General features: G+C 38.3%; 1 protein-coding gene across 4 annotated transcripts; it reads left to right on the forward strand.

Annotated features, from left to right (window-relative positions):
• The first annotated feature begins 1908 nt into the window (after nucleotides 1–1908).
• RMND1 (required for meiotic nuclear division 1 homolog) lies at nucleotides 1909–20837 on the forward strand. Of its 4 annotated transcripts, none has more exons than XR_003398100.1 (11): nucleotides 1909–2463; nucleotides 6985–7093; nucleotides 9970–10045; nucleotides 10400–10439; nucleotides 13683–13783; nucleotides 15036–15142; nucleotides 17207–17271; nucleotides 18141–18217; nucleotides 19385–19505; nucleotides 19681–19854; nucleotides 20277–20378. XR_003398100.1 is itself a non-coding variant. In XM_026845933.1 (11 exons), exons 1-11 carry the CDS (start codon nucleotides 1960–1962, stop codon nucleotides 20668–20670), a joined length of 1350 nt encoding a protein of 449 aa, XP_026701734.1. In that variant the 5' UTR covers nucleotides 1911–1959; the 3' UTR covers nucleotides 20671–20837. The 4 variants fall into 4 exon arrangements, 3 of the variants coding, with proteins under 3 accessions (XP_026701732.1, XP_026701734.1, XP_026701735.1); XM_026845933.1 differs by lacking the exon at nucleotides 19681–19854 and adding an exon at nucleotides 20638–20837 and having other exon boundaries at nucleotides 1911–2463; nucleotides 20277–20393; XM_026845931.1 differs by lacking the exon at nucleotides 19681–19854 and having other exon boundaries at nucleotides 1910–2463; nucleotides 20277–20618.
• Nucleotides 20838–22309: the final 1472 nt, after the last annotated feature.

The raw sequence follows: 22309 nt of genomic DNA on the forward strand, positions 1-22309 counted from the left end.
GCCGCTGTGCGGCCCGCAGGAAGCACCCGGGCCGGGCCGCCCGCCAGCAGAGTGGACCCAGTTCTATTCGTACATCTTGCTGGCTTAGCCGCAGTAAGCTTGGACTCGCGTCTGGAAAGGCAACGGGCGTGAATAAAATGTCTTTTATTAAAAAGATTTGGGAAATAAAGCGCAGATTTGTTTCTGCTGCTCAGAGATGGAGCCTGCTGCCTTGCGGTAGCTCTTTGTCCTGCCTGTGTCTTGAGTGGCTCTGTTCCGCCCTTTCCGGCTGGGTGCCTCAGCTGCTACAAACCTGGCGTTAAGGCTCCACGATGGAATTTAGTCTACGTGATCGCTACTTCTTTACAGCTTGCTGTAAGCCTGTACAGTTTTAAAAATCCCCCCCTGGGTCGCTGTGATTCAACACAAGGTTTTATTGGCCAGGAGAGTACCTGGCATTTGTGAGTTTTCACTAGTTACTCCACTCTAATAGAGTCCTCACTCAACCACCTTGGTTTGCAGTTGCTGAGTGTTTCAGCTCTCATGATTATCTAGAGGTAACAGGCCTTTAAAAAGATAAATGTGCCTTGTCCTGGATAGAGTCTTCTGGGTTGCTTTTTAAATACAGGACAAGTTTAAAATGAAAATAATTAGTGTATTCTAGTAAGGATGCAGAGAGAAGGCTTAAAAGTTTTCAAAAAGCTACAACTGAAGAACATAGAAAATATGCCCGATACGGATTATTTGTGGTAGCCTAAAGGGGTTTTATGTGTGTGTGTGTGTCCCCCTTTTTTTTTTTTTTGTAGAATTATATGCTTCTTTTACCAGAATTAGATTATTCCCCTTCCATTAATGTCAGGGTAAAGTTTGGTTTTGGTTTTTTTTCCCAAGTTGTGCATGTATTGTGCTAGCATCTAGGTATCCTTGTCAAGATGGAGGGTTTGTTCCAGTTGGCACCCAATGATTTGTTCTCACAAGACAATGCTTATTTGAACTATTACATTAAGTGTATGGGTGGTATTGAAGATCCTTCCTTATATAGATTTTGAAGAATATTCTGAAATTGGCATTTTTTTCAAACTATGAAACTTAGTGACTTTTTTTTTTTGTTATTAATGACTTGCTGAAGGTGGATTTTGTGTCCCGAGGGACAAAAGCAGATGGGGGCAGGGACTTGACACTGTGATTTTTCAGCAAGTGAAACACACCCACTGAGGTATTCAGTCTACTGTCTGTGAATACTTTTAAAGTTCATTTGATTAGCTCATACAGCGTAGCATAAATATAACAAGCTTGACGTTAATTTGGAGTAACAGAATAAGAACACTGTTGTGTTTCCATCAGGGCAGGTCTGTCTGCAGGCAGGCCTTGTGATCCCTGTTGCACCAGTATGTACTAGCAGGATCAAGACCGTAACCTGATCGACGCGGCTCTTGCTCTGCTCGTGACAGGCGAGTGGAGCTGGATCCATACTTGTCTGTTTGCAATACAACAGTTTGAGCTGACGCTGATCAGTGTGTGTATTCTGTAGGTAACATTCCCATACAGTCATATAGTAATCGAATGGTTGTTTTTATTATGTGTAAAATAATGATTCACAGAGTCTGATGTCCTCTTTAAGGTGTGTGCTGGCTCATGAGTAATTTTGTCAGTGGGGTTACTGAGAGTGCAGACTGCTGCACAGAATGAGCAACAGAAGGAAAAGATGCCTGCTTACATGTTGACATAGCAACCAATTCTACTTTTTCACCCTGTGTTGCAAGCATGCAGCTCAGTAATGTGTTGTGATCTTAATTGGAGTATTTCCATAGCATTGAAAAAAAAAAGCAAGCAGTTTAATCCCACCAATGTTTATGTGCTTACTAACACATGCAAAAGGAATATGGGTCACCTTTTGGCTAAGGGGAAAACAATATTTCTTTCCAAAGCAATGATGGCTGATTTTGTTTGTTTGTTTTAAATGCAGTTCTGAGTGAAGCAATGAGACTGAAATTTCTGCGCCTTCAGACTAGATCTTTCTACAATTTAACAACAGTATGCCCATGCCAAAACTTTAATAAAACTGGACGTCCACTGTTAAAACTGGATAATGAAGTTGACAGAACATCTCACAGAAGGGCAAAGTATTGGAATTTGTGTGCTCTGAAAACTGCTTCCCCTTGTTTGACAAGTCAATGTGTACAAGTCAAAAATTGGAAATTGGTCCAAGGAAATGTATCAGCTTTGCGAAAAAATGTTTGCTATCGGAGTGGGGAGTTTACTTTTCCATCCTGGAAACATTTTGGTGTGGTGATGATGGAAGATTACCACCCCAATACAGAATGTATTAAAAATCTTAGGAACACATCATCAAGATTTTACTCGGTTGTATCAGCTGGTAAAATTATTCCAAAACACATTAACCAGCCAGTTAAGAGGCCACCGAAGGCACCGAGGACCAAGCAGCCTTCCAGGACTAACCAGCCACTACTCTCAGACAGTGAGGTAAAGTATAAAATTTACAGTTTGTGTAACATTAAGGGAATTTCATCAGTTTAATTCAGATTTGGGTTTAGATTAATGTTTTAATGAAATTAGCATGTTTATTTGATGAGGAAGATTTCATTACTTACTTTAGTGTGGCCACAAAGGGACTGGACCTCTGCAAACAGAAACAAGCTTGGTAGAAACTAGTGTGTCTGGTATTTTGAAGATAAAATACTAGCAATGTGTAAACAAAAGTGGAGGGAAGGTAAGTGGTTATTAAAGTGGAAAGACAAAATTCATTAAAAATAATTTTAACCAGTACTCTCAAATCACATTTTAATATTGAGAAACAACGTCTAGCTTTCAGTATAATTTAACTTCTCCTAGGTACTTTTACTGGTCCAATTCTACTCAGTTTTAAGGCTTCACTCAAACAGAAACCAAGATGAAAGTAAATAGTATAAAGTCTATGTTCGTATTGAGTTTCAGATGGTAAACGTAGGTGCAGATGTAGACAGTATTACTTGGGGAAGATTATTCCATGTGTAGACATAGCACCTTGATCTCTAGACTACTACATCCACAGAGTAACTGCAGCAGCAGTTTGGGATAAAATGAGATATGATTAAGTTGAACGGTGCATACTTGTGCCTGTTTCTCCTTAGATAGTTTTTTGCAAGCCTCAATACTAGCCAAGGCAGACCTTAAGCATACCTGAATACACAATATACAAGGAAAATCCCGGTGTCAAAAGTGTCACTGTTCTCTTCAAGCTACTACAACAACTGAGTTCCAAGGTATTATTAATAAAATAGTATTATAGATGAAACAAGTATTGTGTTTCCAGAAATAGCTTCCACTTTGCAAAATGTGGTTTACTACTTGATGTACTGAATGTGAGCACAGAAGCGGAAGTTGTAATGCTTGACTTCTTGTCATCTAAGCTTCTGTTTTTAATATTTTGTACGATGAGCAGAAATATGCTGTAATGCAACATAAAGACTCCATTACAGACAATTTTGTTCCCACTTGTGTTTTTCTGTTGCTATGAAAAAAGAAAGTGAAGAATATTAAGTCCTGAAACATCGCATGTTTCAAACTTGTTATTCGTGCTGTAACATTGCATTCAGAGATTGCTTCTTTGTGTTGTTTGTGAATGGAAGTGACTTTTTTTTTTTTTAGATTCTTGAGGCTTTTAAATGGCAACGTAGAATGCAGTTTCTTTGTTTGACATTTTTATATATATGTATGCAAGTAATATGCACTGCTATTTTTACTTTCCTCCATTGTGGAGAAACAGAAAATGCTGGCTGATATACTGAAATAATAATATACTTTCTGAGGGAGCTTCCACATGGCAAAATGCTGTGCCAGAAATCACATAAACTCAGACTAACAGAAACATTTGTTATTTTTGAATAAACCCCATGTGGTTTTGTCAGATATATAGCCCCATCTACAGGGGTACAGACAGGCTGTCACCTTGACTGCAGGCTGACAGTATTTTGCAATAGGCATTTTTTTTACCTGTTCATGTATTTCCTTGTAGATATGTAGTACAGAAAAATAACTTAAAGGTGTTGCTGATTTTTGCAAGGTGACTAATAGAAGTAGGGCAAATGGAGAACCCTTGAGGTTTTTTCAGCGTGCCATCAGTTTTCTCTAAATAGTGGTGTCGAAAAAGCTGATCGTGCCTTCCTGCACATTTGTGGAGGCAACTGAGAGCCTTCCAGTAACGCTGGCCCTATTTCCAGGGCCGTTACCTAAGGACAGGCAGCTGCATTTTCTCCTTCCCCGTCTGCCCCTTGAGACACCAGCTCTAGGCCCACTCCTAAGGTTCTTCCTTAGATGAACTCAGAGTATCTCTGGACGTGACATCTGATAACTTTTATCTGGCAGAACAGTCCGTGAATGAGGTCCTTCGCACCCCTCCCCGGCACTGGCCTTCCTGGGCTGTTTATAGGCGGAATGCTGAGCACTGGCAGTGATAAATGGTTGTAAGACCAGTTTTTCAGGATCGATGGAGGAGTTACTTGAAAGCACTTAACTGGTTTAGTCAGTCTATCCGTGAATAGTACCACTACTCAGTTTAGTTAATTGTAAGGTCTCATGGCATGCAAAGCCCCTGAGCTAATTTTCAATGATACACTCATATAGTATACAAAAGGCTTGAAATTCAAGTGAAGATATAGTATTCACTATGCTTAAGGTAAAGACTGATTCCTGTGGTGATATAAGGGTTTAACTTAGTCCTACAGGTTATCGTTCTTAAAAAATTTTTATATGCTTAAAGTGGAAGGGATAGGCTGAGATTTATGAGCCTAAACAGTTGTTGTGGGCACAATGGTACAGAAAATGAGTTGTTGTGGTACTTAGGTTGGCTGCTCCTAAGGATAGCTGTTGCTGTGCTCTGAATAGAATCTCAGTGAAGCCCCAGCTGTAGGCAGAAAGCAGGAGGGTGGTGAGTAGCTGGAGTTTCTTTCTAGCACCAGTACAGCTGTTGTATTCTGGGTTTCTTTGAAGTTTGCAGGTGACAGTGACATAGCAGAAAGCATGGCATTAAGGTTGGATCTGCCAGTTAACACATCTATTTCAGGATTAGCTGAATCACTCATTAGGGTATAGACTTTTTAGCTATATCTCCACCAGCTATCATGGGAGCTCAGACATCTAGAGTGCCTGTGGACATGTATATTTTAGGTGTCTTAATCTCAAATTACACCCAGTCTTAGTGTTTCACATCAAACAAGATTTTACTAAAAATGTAAGTGAAAGAGTACATTTCAGAAAAAACAAACTAGTGCATATCCAAAATGCTATTCCAGGCACTTAGTCTTAGCAGAAAACTTCTGGTTCTAACTAAATGTTAAGTCTTTATGTTGAAACTAAAATTGCAGCAGTAAGACAAAGTATGTTCTGTAGTGCACTTGCCTTGAAATGAACAATATCACAAGTAATAAACTACAGGAAGCACAGAGCAGGATAGAGATTTTCAGATTATATACTAGCTAGAAGATAAAGAGTTTGCTCCCTTACCTCTTGACAGAAGAGTTTCATGGCAGACCATGTGTACTTCTGATAACCAGATCTTTCTGGAAGAATATAAAATATGTAAATTGCATTGGCAGTTTAGAGACTGAGATTGTGATAATGCAGCTTCTCAAATGTACTGCACCAAGACAACTTTAAAACAGTTTTGTTCCACTGTTAATTCAGCCTCATAGCACAGTCATGGAAATATGCCTACAGAATTGCTCACTGAATATTGTAATTGCTTTTAAAGTTTATTTTTTGTTAGTGATCACTGAATTATGTTGTGTAAGCAGAGCTTTGGAAGTGTAACAGAATGTTAACGTTAAAAAATAAAAGAAGGTTTAAGTGTGTGGTCGTGATTCTGATGACCGGCAACAGGCCCCCCAAGGAATAGAACACCTTTTTAAGCCTTAATGTTTGATTGTGTATGAATGATGTAAGAATATAATTTGGATTTTAAATTGAAGTGTATTGTGGGTATAAATGCTTGCAGATGAGTACAGTTCTTTTGTTCATTTGTTGTTAGTTACATCCCCATTTGTATTAGTTACAAAAAGCTGGGAATTGACTGATACACAATGAGACAACATTGCTTTCTGGATAACTTCCACTGCATTGTACTGAAAAACATTATCATGGGACATACATGGTATCAGAACAAAGAAATCCACTTAAAATGAGTAGTAGAATTTATAAAGTGGTTTATTATGCCTTTTTTGATTAATCAAGAAAATCTTTACACAGATGACTGATTTCTTTGCCATGCATGAGTCAGTCTCATTGCAAGTCAGTATAATTTTTCCAGTTATTTGTTTGAATATGGCATTTTAGTTATTTAAGATTGTGGAATACTGAGACAAGCTCTGGCAGTTGTATCTTGATTGGCTGTGGTGTCAGTGGAGACCACGTTGTTAGTGCAGGATTCAGTTCAGGAGGGGCACTGTAGATCTGCAGCACCTACAGCCGGCCCAGATCTGTGAGTTTCTGTGCTGTGACGTTGCAGTGGGTTGTACCCTGGGAGCTACCTGGGCAGTGAGCTCTGTGTGTAGAAGAGCATGATGTTTGCGGTTGGAGCTTCTGCTCAATAAGCAGGCTGGGATAGTTGAACTCCATTTATCTTTAAAATATAGATGTTAAAGCTCATATTGAGGTGTCTTGCTTTTGATTTCAGTGGTCAGCCGAGTATGTCATAAGCTATAGGATGGGAGAGCAGTAGCAAATGTAGCTTTACTCTTAAAGTATTTGATTGGCATTCAGGGAAGAAGGGCTCTATCAAAAAGTTTTTTGGTGCCAACTTCTATCACCTGGTTTGATCTCAGTCTGTGATTTGCTTTCCCACTTAACAGGGAGCAAATAATCTCATTAGTATTTGTACAGCATGGCAAGGATATCATAGGAAGGACTAAATAAATGAAAAATGTCACTCATGATAAATTTGAGACAGTTGTCTTATGAACATCTTGCTTCAGCCTTGCCCTAACTCCAATCTTTATTCCTTTGGCACAGAATCTGATGCAGTGCACAGCCTTTGCAACAGCAGATGAGTATCATCTTGGTAATCTGTGTCATGACCTGACTTCACATGGATATGGTGAAATAAGAAGTTTGCCTAGAGGTAGATTTTTGAAACATATTAAAAGCAATGCTATACCTTGGGAAATGAACTATGGGTGAGGTACATAATTTTTGTAATTTCATGTATTATTACTCTGGTAATACCCTGGAATATATCATACTGCTTTCCTTAATAATTCTATTTGCCTAAAAAAACCCAACTAAACCTTTCAGAATAACAATATAACCAGCACTTACTGTTAACCTATGATAATTTTTCCCCAAATTACCATTACACTAAAAGTATTGAAAAATTAGATGCACACAGGAAAAATAAAATTGGAAATTTTGAGATACAAAGAATTTCTATAGAAAATTGCTAACTGAACAAATTCTGAACATTTATTTTAATTAATCTTTTAGTAACGCGATACTGTAGTTGCTTTAGTTGTCAAAACAGTTTTGTAATTTGAAGTGGTGCATCTTCTTTCCATACACACACTTCTATTAATGTAAATCACTGACAGTTAGAGAGAAAGGCATGCAAGAGAGAATCTTGCCAACAGATTAGAAGTGAAAATATATATACATAAATGCTTAGTTCTAGCAAAGAGAATGCAGTTGATACTTTTTGTTGTTGTTGTTGTTGTTGTTGGGCCAAATATATCCCAGCAGTTGTTGAATACTTCACTTAGCTAGGCTTCAGCAAAATAATTGGTTCTGGTTTCCATACAAAGTGAAGACTTGGGAAAGTATGGCTTGGAAATAGCTGAAGTGTACTACAAGAAAAAAACAAATGGAGCTTTTTATAGCTTAAGTCACCTTATTCCCTAGAACAGCTGTGATTTTCATACACTGGCAGTAGAATGCTTTTTTTTTTTTTTTTTGAATGAACAGATTATATGAAGTTAAGAGAATGATAGTGTTTATGGGAATTTCAGTAGAGGTTATCAAATATCTGGTTACCTCTCAAACACTTGATAATCGACTGCAGTAATACTCCAGTGGTTTCATTCAAACACAGGATATACTAATGATCATCTTGCTCAGAAAGATGAACATGGAAAGACAAGGTGCTGTTTAGGCTTCATGTTCCTTTGTAGTTTCTCTGTATTAAAATGAACATTGGTGTCACAGCTTTGGGACAGAAATTTTGTACAGTCCCCAGCATGACTGTGAATTATCGCAAGGCAAACATTGCTGTTGCTAGTATTTTACCCTGGGAGTGTGGGGTTTGCCAGTACTTTGATTTCTTCAGGATTGTGTTTTTGACCCCTCATGATACTCGGTTTATCAAAAGCTTGGAGGAAGTAATGATGAAAGGATGTTGGATTGTGCCAGCAGATGTGATGTGTTGTGGTGGTTGGCTTGTGCATGTGGCAGTGGTTGATTACCAACTCAAACACTGAATCATGGAAAATCAAAAAATATTAGCACATAGAAATCTAAATCAGCAATTGTGATTTGTTGCTCTGTAGTGTTCTTACTAAGCATTATACTTGGTTTTGACATCTTTAAAAACATTTTAGAGGCAGATCCTGTACCTCCACTTTCAGTGGACCAAATTCTCTTGAATTGTGTATGTTTTGGCTGGAATGGATAAATAAAAATAAGGGTGATATTTGAAAAGGCAAATGAGAAAACAGATGTTTCTTCCATGGTGAGCTCAGACTTCACACCCAAAACTTGCTCTAGTGATTCATCAAATCATGTGTTTCTGAGCTGGAACAGCAAGTGAAAGAAAAGTCTTTAAAGAGTTCATACAGATCAACTGTGTGGTCTCAATTCTGGTATTAGCAAAAACGTATCTGATACTTAGTCATCTTTCTCTGCTGCCATAGTCTACCTGGCCTCTGTGGCTCGAGCGGTAACGCAGAGGGTAGAATTTGTACACAGGCAGAATTTGATGCCTTGTCCCTTGAGTTGTGATCTTTCTGCAAAGGGATGAACTTTCTAAGGCTTAGGTGTTAGACCCTGCAAATTCCTCTCAGCCAAGTCTTGCTTTATAATTGAAGTTGGGAGTTTTGCTGGTCTAGCTTCCACTAATTCTGCAACAAAATAAGTCATGCTGGAAAGTGATCTTTTTTTTTTTTGTTAAAACCACATCAGGACTTCTAAAATTTTACCTATATTAGTGAGTTAGTACAGTGGAGCAGACCTGTAGGGAACAAAATAAAACCCTGTTTTAAGTCAGTGTCCACATTTGTTTTCAGGCATTCTACTTACATGAGCTCAAGTCTGGTCTTTTGTAACAAATGTCCATTAGTGGTTGGAGTACCACCGCTGCATTTTTGGAGCTCAGCTCCTCTTTCAGTTTAATGCCAAAAAAAATCCAGTTTGTATACTCTGCCACTGTTCTGCAGTGCACATGAGAAGGGTGGTAAATGAGGGTGGCTGGAAGATTTGTTTCGAAAGGAAGATGCAGGTATACCCTCTCCTGTCTTGGGGTTATGGTCTTTTGAGTTCCTGACTGTCAAATCAAAGTCAGCACAGTTTGAGTGTAGCTTAGTCCCTTACTATATAGAAAAGAGAAAGATCTTCTGGGCAAACAGATTTGAATGGTAATTTCTTTCTCTGCAACCGAGGGCAACTTTCATAGTTCAGTCACATTGTGTGCCCACTTCTGTATTCTATTCCTGGTTATTTACTGTGCCCTGCATCAATTTTAAGTTTTTTGTTCTTCAAAACTGTTACATTTCATTAACTAAAGATTCCAGTGAAGTTCAACATAGCAGCTGAGTCTGTCTAGAATGTGATACTTCAGAGCAGCAGTGTAGTTTGATACTGTAGTTGTTTCCTGGCAAACATTTCCATCAGAAAAATAAAATATGGGGCTGACTGACATGTTAGCATGTAACTGTCAAACCGGAATTATATGCTTATAGTTATCCTGTTTAGAAGTTTGATTAATTCATTTTTTCATTTATTTCAAACTAGATGCTGCAAACGTTTTGGTGATTGGTACTGAGAAATCTGCAAAAGGTGGTGATCCTGGCATGATTTTCTTCTTCAGGTAAGCTATAAGTCGTGCCCAAAACATTATTTTATTAATAGCAGTGGTATGAAAGTAGTGCAGCTTGCTAGATCATTGCATCATACTATCTCATGAAACTCAAGGAATAACTAACTGTCCAATCAGAATGATTAAGAAAAAATCAGAATTATTTAAATGGTTAAAAAATAACTTCTCATGTTTTCTTCATTAAAGCATGGTTAAAAAGCAACTATTATGTAGGTTTTGTAAAGGTAGTATTATGTTTCTTGATTCACAATGACAAAAATTGCCACTCACTCTACAGTTTGAGTATTGCATTGAAATAGATTTAAAACAGTATAATTACACCTCATTTTTTCCTTGAATTAACAGGGAAGGGGCTGTTGTGTTTTGGAATGTGGAAGAGAAAAGTGTAAGTAAAGCAAAAGTGTTTGTTGAAACTTCCTAAGCAGATGCTCTGTCAGTCCCACAAAGCTCAGCATGCTTGGGCTTTGCATGGGAGCTTGGATCTCTCCATGAAGGAAAAGGCTGATTCTTCTCCTGATGAGTACAGGTGCTTGCCTGATGCTGCCCTCAAGTATGTGGGTTGCTGCTGTATCACCTTTGAAACCTGACTTTCTGCACAAAATGAGTAAATATATGTGTAACATACAAAGTGGGTAACATTTTCTATTTAAGGCCAAAAATATGAAACTTTAATCTAGTGAGACTGACAAAAAGAAATTTTTTGCAGCTCTACACCCTGAAGAAGTAGGTCAGAAAAATCAACCTGTGAATGGTTGTTTGAAAGGCACTAATATAATGGAAGATGTGTTAGAAGGAAAGAATCATTCTATTCCATTTAAATCAAAACTATTCAAAACTTACGTTTGGATAACTTTGAAATAGACAAAATTTGTTAGCAACTTTTTAATATCGTTTTGTGTTTTTGACAGTTAGCAATTTTCCTGAAGGAAGATTTTTATTGGTTGACATAATTGTTAAAGTATGTCGATACTGAAATGACATACCCCTTATGATAATTTGGTGCTCTTTGCTGACCAGGAGGTAAGCCACAGGCATACCTCTTTATGAATATATTTATAGTTACTTAAAATGTTTTTAATCTATTAATTTTTTAATGACTGTGGTTAAATAAAACTGCATTCCTGATACAAAAAGTGTCAATCTTATCTGTAGGCAGAGTATGAGAAATTAAATGGTGTATTAAGTAGATGATACTGAGATGCACAGAAGTTTACAGGAGGGTTTTCATTAAGGTAAATGAAAACACAGAGCAGTTATTTCCAGACATGAACAATTTCCGGATTCAAGTTCACTTTTTCTGTTTCAGACCTGAAATGTTCCCGATTTCCTGTCTTGGTTTGGGGGGTTTCACTATATCAGCTGGCCTACAAAAAGACACTAGTTCTCCCTTCAAAGCTTGCCTGTAGCATGCTTAGGATGCTATGGCTGTAACTACACTACTGCTTCACAGGTATTACTGGAGACTAGCTGACTAACTCCTGTTGATTTTTATGATCTGGGCACCTCTACCCACTGGAGTACTCTGAAAAACCTTTTGTTGTACGTTCTTAAGTACCTTTGAAAATTTGATACCACGTTTTTCTTGTCAGTACTAGTAAGTTGTTCCCTTGCTAGCTTTATTTATAAAAGAAGAGGAAAACTGTCTCTTTCTGCTTATTGAACTCATAGTCAAAATATTAACTTCCAAACAACTTGCTCAAATAGAGGAGGCATTTTTATGCACACGTTTTAATTAACTGAAACAAAAAACCCCCAAACTGATCTGTAGAACTGAAACTGAAAGTAATTCAGTGAAACAGAACGTAGAGAATCACTGTGAATGGACAATTGCTTTTTAAATGTGCTCCAGAATGACTATTAGAAGAGGAAAAAATATTTTAAACTAACAGACACTTAACAGAAGAAGTAGTAACTACAGACTGCTCAGGAATAGGAATTTAAAATGTAGAATACTGTTTCCAGATACCTGAGTGGGAAGGTTGTGCAACAGCTTCCTCGCCAAAAATAGCAAGGGCAAAAAGCAAAACTAGCTTTGAGGTGGAGTTTCATTTGTTTTTTTAAAAGGAAATTGTGTGACGCGATTGCCTCTAATAGCAAGAGTTTCCATTTAGTGAATCCAGAACATCTCATCTCATTAAATGTACCGTGTCACAGGTAGTCCCTTCTATAAAACGAGGCTGTGCCTAGAAGAAACTCACATCAGTCAGTGGAAGCCTTTGTATTACTCTGACTATATAAAAGAAAACTGTCACTGAGATACAATTTCTCATTATCCAGAGCAGTGGTAGAACTTTGGAAGTACACATGTTACAGGACATACGAATTTCACAGAATGGGTTATAGTCTGTACAGCTTTGTTAAATCTTTAGGGAAGTCTGAGCTGGTTGTAGTTCTGGAAGGGATGGTTAGTCTATTAACAGCATGTATTTGTAATGACTTCACAAAGCCAGCTAGAGCACCTGGATCCAAGTGAACACACTCTTGAAGTCTGGCATGCTACGTTATGGATTGGCTGTTAACTCTGCCATTGTTTTAGCAGGGTTTGCATTGCTGAACTGTCCCTGGATACAGCATAGCTGGTTGGCTGAGCTGACTGGACTAACAGCAGACACTGCTTAAAAAATGAAAATAATTTTTCATGCCCTTTTTACCATGAGACTTTGGAATATAATGGCAGGTACTAGTCATGCTAATATTAAATTTAGGATTATGAAACAAGCAGTTGGAAGACTGTTTTAGGTATGACTTAGTAGAATGTTTACCTCTTAAAAGATTTTAGGCATCAAAAGTGTATTGGATTTTGTTTTTTGGGGTTTTTTTTATTGGCTGCTGTGTAGCTAAATGCCTTTTAAAAACCTGTAGGTGAGTGCTTTTTCTAGTTCAGAATTTGTTCTAATTGCAAAATGATTTTTATGAGGGGAGCCTTGTAGCACATAGAAGGGAATAAGGATGAGGGATCTTAAGTCAGATGTCAGAGGAGAAGGTTTTGTAAGAGAAAAGGGCTCGCTCTTCCTGCATCAGGTTTTAGCGTGCTTGAGAATAAAATGACAGATTACTTCTGCAAGTAAAACTGCATATTTAACTGTTCACAGGGTTGAATGTGGGCAGCTGAAACCACTTCTACAGACTTCTGTAGTGGTAAAGGATTTCTGTAATACATCCCAACCTCTGATAGCTGAAACGAAGCTGTTGATTTTAGCAGAAAACAAGTAATTTTGACAGAAACGGAGACCTGATGTACTTATCCTAAAGATTCATTCCCACACTCAGTCATCTGCCGAAATCTTGTACAGCTCATTGTTACAATACTGAATATGTCTGCGTTGCCTTTACTGCTGCTGTGGTTAGTCCTTGCCATGTTTCATATATGTAGACATCAAATAACATTTCAGTCTTCGCAGATGCCTTGCAGTTGTTCGTAGCCACAAATCCTTCCACACAGCTACAGAATAGCTTCAGAAGTAAAACGTGTTCATAGTCATTTCATTACTTAGCACACCTATTAGTTATTTAAATAACTTCAGCATGAAAGAGTTGTATTCGTCAACCTCTTAGATGCGAGATCTTTGTAGAGTGCTAGTATACTGCACGGTAACTGTTCCTGCGTGTGCAATTGTCTTTTTCTCAGATGAACAATGTCATGCAAGTGCTAGAACAGCATGAAATTCAGCCATATGAAGTTGCACTAGTCCACTGGGAGAATGAAGAGATGAACTATAGAATAGGAGAGTAAGTATCTTCAGGCACTCTTTATATAAAAGCTAATAGACACCTAAAACAAATTCAAGCAAAAGCAACTACTAAAAAATATTACTCTTTTTTTTTTTTTTCAAATGAGTAAAATAAGGGAAGGAGAAAACAGTAAATCTAAATTGACAAATTTTGCTGTACTGCTAAACTTGCAAGTAATGGCCTTTGTGACTTGGTTATGAAGTAGATTCTGTAAATTACAGAGCTCCATGCCCACACAACTGAGCATGTTCTTCAGCAGTCCCAAACAGAAACTATGCACCTCACAGAAAAATACACATTACTGAGACAAGTCTGATTTTGAAGAGGATTCTCTACATAAGCTTTCGTTAGTGCCCTCTAGGTTCACTTACAAAGATGGAATTCTGCACATACTTCACTTCCTAGGAAAGTTGTAACTTGAATACTGTGAAACAATAAACGTGGCAAGTTGTCTTGCCTTGTTAAATAATGTTTTTTCATCATGGGGAGCAAATGATTTCTACAGAAGTATTTCTCAGTGTAAATGATTATATAAATTATCTGCAGTTTTCCAACAGTACCAAAAAACTACACCTAGGCAGGACACTAACACTAGGAACTGAGCTAATGAGATTGACCTTATTTAAGGTAACCTGATAAGAGGACAGGTTTGGTTTTGCTTTTTACTAGCCATATGAAAACTGCAGGTACTATCCAATTGTGTAATTTGTGATTCCTGACATACTCCATTGTGTTTATGCAAGTTTCATAGTGAGATTGGCATGATATATCGAATGTCTCTCATGCCCCCTTTTCTTTGCTCCTGGCCCCCTGTGCAATAGAGGTTTCAGGGAAAGTAACATCATAGCAGGGAGGGAGTAGTTGGTAAGTGACAGAAGAAAAGGAAAACAGAAACATAAAGATAATACAGACAATAGAGAGCAGGAGAGAGGCCAGCATCCTGCTTACTGTTGGTTACCTGTGTGTCTATAGTAATGCTGTGGTTACCATCATACCTTGCTGCAGCTTCCTTTAAACCTAGAAAATTTGTCCTATTAGTCTTAGACTGAGGAACTAATTTTCAGTGATTTGGTTGATGTCAGGTTGAACATGAGTAAAATGCAAGGATGGGGATGATATCCATATGGACATGGCATGCTTTATATGAAAACCAAAACCCAACCAACCTTTCTTTCACTGTTGATTGATCTTTAAATGTCCCTTTACTGGTGGCTTAGTAAGTGAAGATGTTTCAATCCTGTTTTAACAGAGGTCAGTCAAAGCTTCATAAAGGAGAAATCTTGTTAAATTCTGAGCTGGATAGTGAAGAAGTTATTCTGCAGAAATTTGCATTTTCAAATGCCCTTTGTCTTTCTGGTAAGTCAATATTGTTTGTACTATCAGCCTACGCTCCAGATTTTGTGAAATTTCATTATAAGTGGGACTTGTACAGCGACAGGTTGGAGAAGACTTGGTGTTTCGTTTAGGGAAACTGTAACGATTGATTGTGCTTCAGTGGGAGGATTCGTTTTCAAAGCTTTTATCTTGTTTTCTGTAAATTGGAATTACCTCATTCAATGTAAATTGTTTCAAAGATGAACAAAGCACACAAGCAAACATACTTGGCAAAAGACATACATTCTGCTGAAGCATCCTGTTCCCCACCCTTGAGAACTATTCTAGGATAGAAACAAGTATAGAGTCCAGTATTAGCAACCTGTCAGTAATCTTAGGTAATTCATCCAGACATCATTTCCTCTATCAGAAAAATCTAGATGTCAGCTAAAGAAGCAGTGTAGCACAGTGATTCCCAGCTGGAGAGGTGTACCAGTACCAAAGGTGTGTGCCAGAGTCACAGATGTTTTCCAGGCTTATTAGCCATGGCAGGAGACAGCGGGAGGCACTGGGAATAGGTCAGGCTCAGCAGTGGTGGTGCTGCTGCTTGAGGAAATACACCTCTGCTGCTTCAGATCTCAAATGAGGTAGGAAGTGAGAGTAGAAGCCAGCAGTAGTAAGGCCATCCTCAAAAAGACCTTTAAAGGAAATCTGGTCTTTTAGGGGTCAATTATAGAACTCCTGTAGTATTTCTGGAAGTGCACCTTTAAACAGAAGAGACGCCAAGAAACAGAGGGCGTGTTTTTGAAGGGATACACCATTTGATCAAGGAGTACAGCATAACTAAATGGTTCTTGCTGTCGAAGGAAGAAATACTGAGAAAAAAAAGCCTTTTATTCTCTATAGTTTTCCTGTTCATAAAGCCACTGCATGGAAGAGTAGTGCCACATATAATGGAACAAGCAATTTATTCCCGTGGATAATTGGTGCCAATTTATGTTAGTGTGAGATATACACCTCATAAAGGAAAACAGTTCAATAACATTCAATAAAAATAAAGGATGCAAGTATAGTCCAAGTAAAATTTATGACACAGCAGAAACCAATCTCTGTCAAATAATTGGTGATAGCTGAAATGCCTATTGGCTTTTTTTCAGGGGCTAAATTAAATGTCATTTAAGTCACTGACTTGGATTAAGCCTCTGCATTCAAAAGATGAATGTGAAAAATGCTTGGCATTGGATTTACTGTCAGTGTCCTGACTAGATGATACTATCGATTACTACCACAAAAGAGTTCATTTTGACAATTAAATCTTCCCTGATTAATTTTTCTGAGTGAATAAGGTTAATTTTTCATCTGTTGCTACTTCATTCTTGTCTGGGAATCTGTGGGCTAAGGAACAAAGGCCTGAATTATAATCCTTTAGAAACACCTTTCCAGGCTCAAGCTGAGACGTAGTGGGATTTGTGTTGCCATTGCCTGTGCTGAACAGCTTCCCTAGAAGAGTTCTGTCTTTAGTGAACAGTATATTCACCTAAAAACAAAATGGGAGATTGCTTAAGTTTGAATTTAGCTTCAGCAAGTACAGGTGGTATGTCTACACAAGCTAACTCGCCACGGTATGAGCATGCTGCATCAAATATGGGAAAAATATGGAGAAGCAGAGTTCTGCAGGACACTAGAAACATAGTGGAGACTCTTGTGTGGCAGCACATGAAGTCAGCCTAGCTTCATCATGGCTCATGGTCTCCAGTCTCCTTGGAACATAGTTTGCAAAGGCTTTGTACATACAGTAGAGCACTTAAACACACAACTTTTGAGCTGAAGCAGAAACTCTCCAGGGTCTGAACCGATCATTTGGAGAAGAGAGCTGCTGTGCTCAAGGTGGTTCTGCATGCAGAGCTGTTTCAGTGCCAACCCAGATTCATCCGTAGATGTATGAACACCAGTTGTATAATACTAACAGTAACTTGCTGCAAATAATGTTTGTATGTATCAACATGTCTTGAAGCAGTGTGTTGGCAGATTTAAAGTTATGATTACTTGAAAGCACATATATATATATACCTCTAAGTGTTCTGCTTTGTCATCTCTGTGTTGCAGTAAAGCTGGCAATTTGGGAGTCATTATTGGATAACTTCGTGGAATCTATCCAGTCGATTCCTGAGGTGAGGTCTTCTTTGTACCTCTCCCCTCCTCTTCTCCTGTGCTTTGTAAAAGATCAATCTAGATACAGCTGAGGATACAGAAAAAGCAGCTGAATGCTTAACACATCTGATGGTAAAGCCCTCAATGTCAAGAAGCTCAGAACACCTGCAGAGTGGTGGGACAACAAATGATTAGTCTTTAAAGGGTTGGAATAATGTTTCCCATGTTGTACCACTGTCATCTGCCACTGTTGACTGTGTATGAGTAACAGGACAAGCAGCTTTTAAAAACCTGACCAAACACAGTGTGTGGCAGCTTGGGCTGGAAATAATGTGCTTTAACTTGAATGTAATTAAGAGTTTGAGTGAATTAATTAAACCACAGTTTTTCATGAGACTCAAAGTACAAAGCCCATATGATGTCTTATATAAAAATGAGATTTGTAGGGTTCAAAAGAGAAAATAGCCTTTTTATTATTTTTTTATGAAGGAAACATGATAATACATTGTTTGTTGTAAGGAAAAAGTTTGTTAAAAGGCTAAGTAGCGTCAAAGTAAAAGAACACTATCATGACTTAAAAATAACAATAGTAGGAAGAAAAAACAAATGATCTCTTGTTCAGGAAATCATTTGTAGTAAATACTCCAGGATTTTGTATAGATACTGATGATGTACTCAGTGATTTACTGAAAAACATGGATGAACAGTTGCATGGTGATATTCTTAAAGCTAGATAAGCCAGGCACTAAGCAAACAAAACAAATGTTAATATGCATGATACGCATTCAGATCTTAACTCGGATACACACTCCAGGCTGTAAAACTGCAGACTTCCTAAGTACTAGTACGTGCTACTTGACCGAGCAGTAAAAAGCTTGTTACTTTGCAGATACTAAAGTCGCGAAGGAAGGTGAAACTGTCTCATGCAGATGTAATGCAGAAAATTGGAGAACTCTTCGCATTAAGGTAACTTTTTTTGGTTACACCCCAGACATTGTATTACACATAACTTAACTTTTAAGTTGGGCATGGTACAAAGACCAGAATACACACTGAACACAGTGAGGTGGGGCAGGGGGGGAATTTCTTCAACCTTCCTTTGGCTGGAGACTGTGTGCACTGTTTACGTTAGAGGACCCACTGGCTCACCACTCATGCTGTGGCATCTCAACTAGAGACAAGCATTAAGCATATTCTAAATGGCCAAATTCCACACCTTCTTCCCTCCCCGTGTCCAGCCACGCATGTCTCACAACCAGTAATTACAGTAGATACTAGAGTGTGCAGAAGATACCAGAAGGAAGGGCAGGGACAGGCAGGACTGTTAACTACAACCTAGAGTTAGTGAAGCTTTTATGCGAGTTCTGTTCTGCCCTTGACTTACTGGGAAATTACTGCTACCTTGTAAGAATTTAATGGGTTTTTTTCCCCCTCAGGTGAAACTTGGTGATTGAGAATACAGAGATTACACACTGTTTTACAAAAAGCCTCAAAATCGGTGAAGAAATGGGTATATTTAAAAAGCAATTCCTATTTTAAACATTGGATTTTATATCCCTGCTTGAAGGACCATTCAGTGACAAACAATGATGTTCTAAGTTGCAAAGATCTATGTGAGCAGTAGGTTGAGGGTGGGAAATTTTAGCTTTTAGTCTTTATAACGATGAGACAGTAGCTTGGTTCTGCAAGGCGTGCTGTGCTCACATATCCAGCATGCAGTACCAGCCACACTTGAAGAGTTCTGAGATATAAACAAGCTGTTAAGGAGCTCCCCAGTAACTTTAATTCATGTACTACTTCAGCTTCAGCGAGCTACTGGCATAGTTAAGGACTTCTCTGCAGATACCAGAAGTGAAGGAAGGTGACGAGGCAGCAATGTTGCTGTGAGGCAAAAGTAATTTATACTCAAAACTGTTAAACAGTACAGTACAGTACTCCCAGAGAAGTTTTAAGATACGTGAGCAATTTTAAACAATCACCACAGTTTTATTTTTACTACAAAAGGAGATTCTGTTCATATTTTACTTAAAATTACAATAAAATTTTCCTGATTCTTTTAACTGCTATGTAAATATTTGCTGCTCTATTAACCAGAAGAAAGTTTGAACTACTGCAGTACCCATTTTTTTTTAGACACCGTATAAATCTGAGTTCAGACCTGCTAATAACACCTGACTTCTACTGGGACAGAGAAAAACTAGAGGAGCTTTATGACAGGACCTGCCAGTTTCTCAACATTAATCGCAGAGTTAAGGTAGGTGTCTTACTGTTGTGAGAATTTTCCACACATATCATCTGTCTTTGGCTCAGCAGGGTTACAGACTGCTTCATGAATCTGTTTTAATTGTAGAACTGAATAAAGAATAACAGGATCCTACGGACTATTCCCTTTTCCATGTGTTCGTAACCCACTCACATCTTTTACCCAGTTTAGGTTAACAACCCTGCCTCACATGAATGGATTACATATTTCCTGAGCCACTAAATTAGGCTTTAAATAGTTATGAGAAGAGGAGATTTAATTCTTGTTCTGAAATGTGTGCAAGAAAGCAAGTTAAAAAACTGAGATGTGAAGCAGTCTTCTTACTGACATGATCATTCAGGTCAGTTCACTGAAGGGTGCCATAATGCTTACTGCTGAACCAGAGTAAGAAGCATGAAAACTACCTCTTTGGGTGGTACAGCAAACTTAAATATTTAAGTACTTTTGAGGCATTCCAATAAGCTGCATCTTCTTTTGCTTGTGCCTGTTTTCACGAGTAGGTATCGCCCAGAAGCCGTTTCATACCCACAGACGCATATCTAAACTTCTGTTATTTTTGTGAGCCTATTGAAATAACACTCATTTATATTGAAACTTCTGTTGCTTGTGCATGTTGCCTTACAGGACTTTCTGTTCTTTTGCAGAAGAGTGTTAACACCTTCCTAGTTCCATGCAGTGAGCCCTTCTGTGGATTGTATTCCTTTAGTGATCTCATTCCACTTAAGCAATCCAGATTTGCCATGTATTTGGAATCTCTTGCAGGTAATGAATGAAAAGCTTCAGCACTGCATGGAGCTGACAGACCTAATGCGAAACCACCTGAATGAAAAGCACGCTCTGCGCCTGGAATGGATGATAGTAATACTCATCACCATCGAGGTCAGTGGGGTTTTTTCCACTATCAGACTGAAAATGTAATAAGTGCAATTTATATACTTCATAATTTGAGAATCAAGATTATTTTATTGATGTACTGTATGAGGGGACTAGTCTTCAGTTCCTTGCAAGAACTTTTAAATTCCAGCTATAGTTATTTTTCAGATTATCTCATTCACAGTGTAAACTGTTTTAAAGATTATTAAATCAAATAAAAATTCATATCAATGTGTTTGCTATTCCACAGGTTCTGTTTGAACTTGCAAGGGTATTTTTCTGACCACAGAAGAAACTCAGGAAGAAGAAAATTGACAAAACCAGAATGACCATATGGCCCAGAAAATTCCTGTCTGTTGTATGCTTCTAGAAAACAGTGGAATTGTATCTCCTTATAAATATGTACATCTTCTACCCCCTCAAAAAAATAAATCAGTCTGTGAACATTTTCCAAACTGCTGTGCTAGTGATGTTAGGAGTCTTAATCTGTGGATGTGCTAGCATAAAGCTGAGATCCTAACGATGCATTTGTAGGGGAAGTTTTCTAGTGCGTGTGCCCAGATGTAGGGTGAGATTTAGCTTTGTCGTCTTAATAAGCAAGGACGGAAGGATGAATCCCTTCTGTGCTGACTGGATTCATTTGGTAAAGGACTCCACTGCCTTGTCCCCTTGACAGTTAAAAAGAGGCTGAGAATTTAACTACTTCCTGCATTTCTGACTTTTGATGAAGTTTTCCCTCATTTTCCCCACCTCTTTCTTGGACAGCCGTGACAGTGTCCCAGGCTTGGAAAGAGCACTATTACTGGTTCTCCTTAAAGTTACCTGGCCTGATTTTAACATACCTGGCAGGTATATTTAATGTTACATTCTACCCCATCACAAAAAGGTATTTACATACTTGCATGGGAATACATTTATTTAGAAAGTATTTATACAAAAGAGGAACTAGTTGAACTTATTTCTGAGGTCACAGGAAGCTGTAGGAGAATGATAAACTAAAGTAAGTTTCACAAAATTTCTCTATTACTAGACTGTCCACCTTACCATATTACTCAATTCTTATCTGTTACTGATGCAGTACAAGCTGCAAGGAGTGAATTAGCATAGGGTAAGAGGTCTTAATTATCCTCTAAGGTAAAATTTTAGGTGTTGGGGGGTTTTTTTATTTTATTCCTAGTCTACAGGTCTAGATTGCTATTGCCAGAATATTATCACTTACTCTTAGGATAAGGGGATTTTTTTCCCCAGCAACTTCTCTTTCTAAACGTGTTTTCAGGAGCTACTATACAACTGCTGTTAAATCACCTTCTTCAAAGTCAGGTTAGTCCACTCTACTGCTTCAGGAACATAACTTAAAAATTCGTTAAAAGCTCCTGAAGCATCATTAACAAGCTATGATGACGACTAAATTCAGGCTAGAAGTGCAATTATGTTTGCTTACTGTTCTCGCTTCACCTGAAAACGGTACATCCAAGTGTGATATTAGTGCTGTAGAATCACATCACACACATATGTGACAATGAAAAGAATAAAGTCAGGCAGAGCTAGGAAAAACACCTGACGACAAACCCATCCTTTTGCCATAAATTGTTACCTATGGCATGGGAGCCTCCCAAGAAGCAGCAGCTCCTCTTAAGGGTAGGTTTTCTCCCCTGAATCAGAACAGGTAATACCTGGAAATCTGGATTCTGGAACAGCTCAACTACCACTTCTTTGAACTGCTGAGAAGGTCTGAACCATCAGCCCCACTCAGGGAAGCAAATCAGTCAGTAGAACAGCTTGGTGACAGTCTTACAGTACACTGCAGAACAGCTCCTCAGCACCCATCTCCTGACTTAAACGGGGCTGTTACAGAAATAGTACATCAGACCCTCTATGCTGCAGAAAAACTAAGCATCACTTAATTCCGGTAACAGAGAATT

This window comes from Athene cunicularia, assembly GCF_003259725.1.
Source record: "Athene cunicularia isolate RWA chromosome 3 unlocalized genomic scaffold, athCun1 chr3_part1, whole genome shotgun sequence".
Lineage (NCBI taxonomy): Eukaryota > Metazoa > Chordata > Aves > Strigiformes > Strigidae > Athene > Athene cunicularia.

Coding starts and splice junctions, on each gene's coding strand:
- RMND1 (XM_026845931.1), top strand. CDS start 1,960: ATGAGACTGAAATTTCTGCGCCTTCAGACTAGATCTTTCTACAATTTA. Junction 10,440..13,682: donor GGAATGTGGAAGAGAAAAGT/GTAAGTAAAGCA, acceptor TCTTTTTCTCAG/ATGAACAATGTCATGCAAGT. Junction 17,272..18,140: donor CTATCCAGTCGATTCCTGAG/GTGAGGTCTTCT, acceptor GTTACTTTGCAG/ATACTAAAGTCGCGAAGGAA.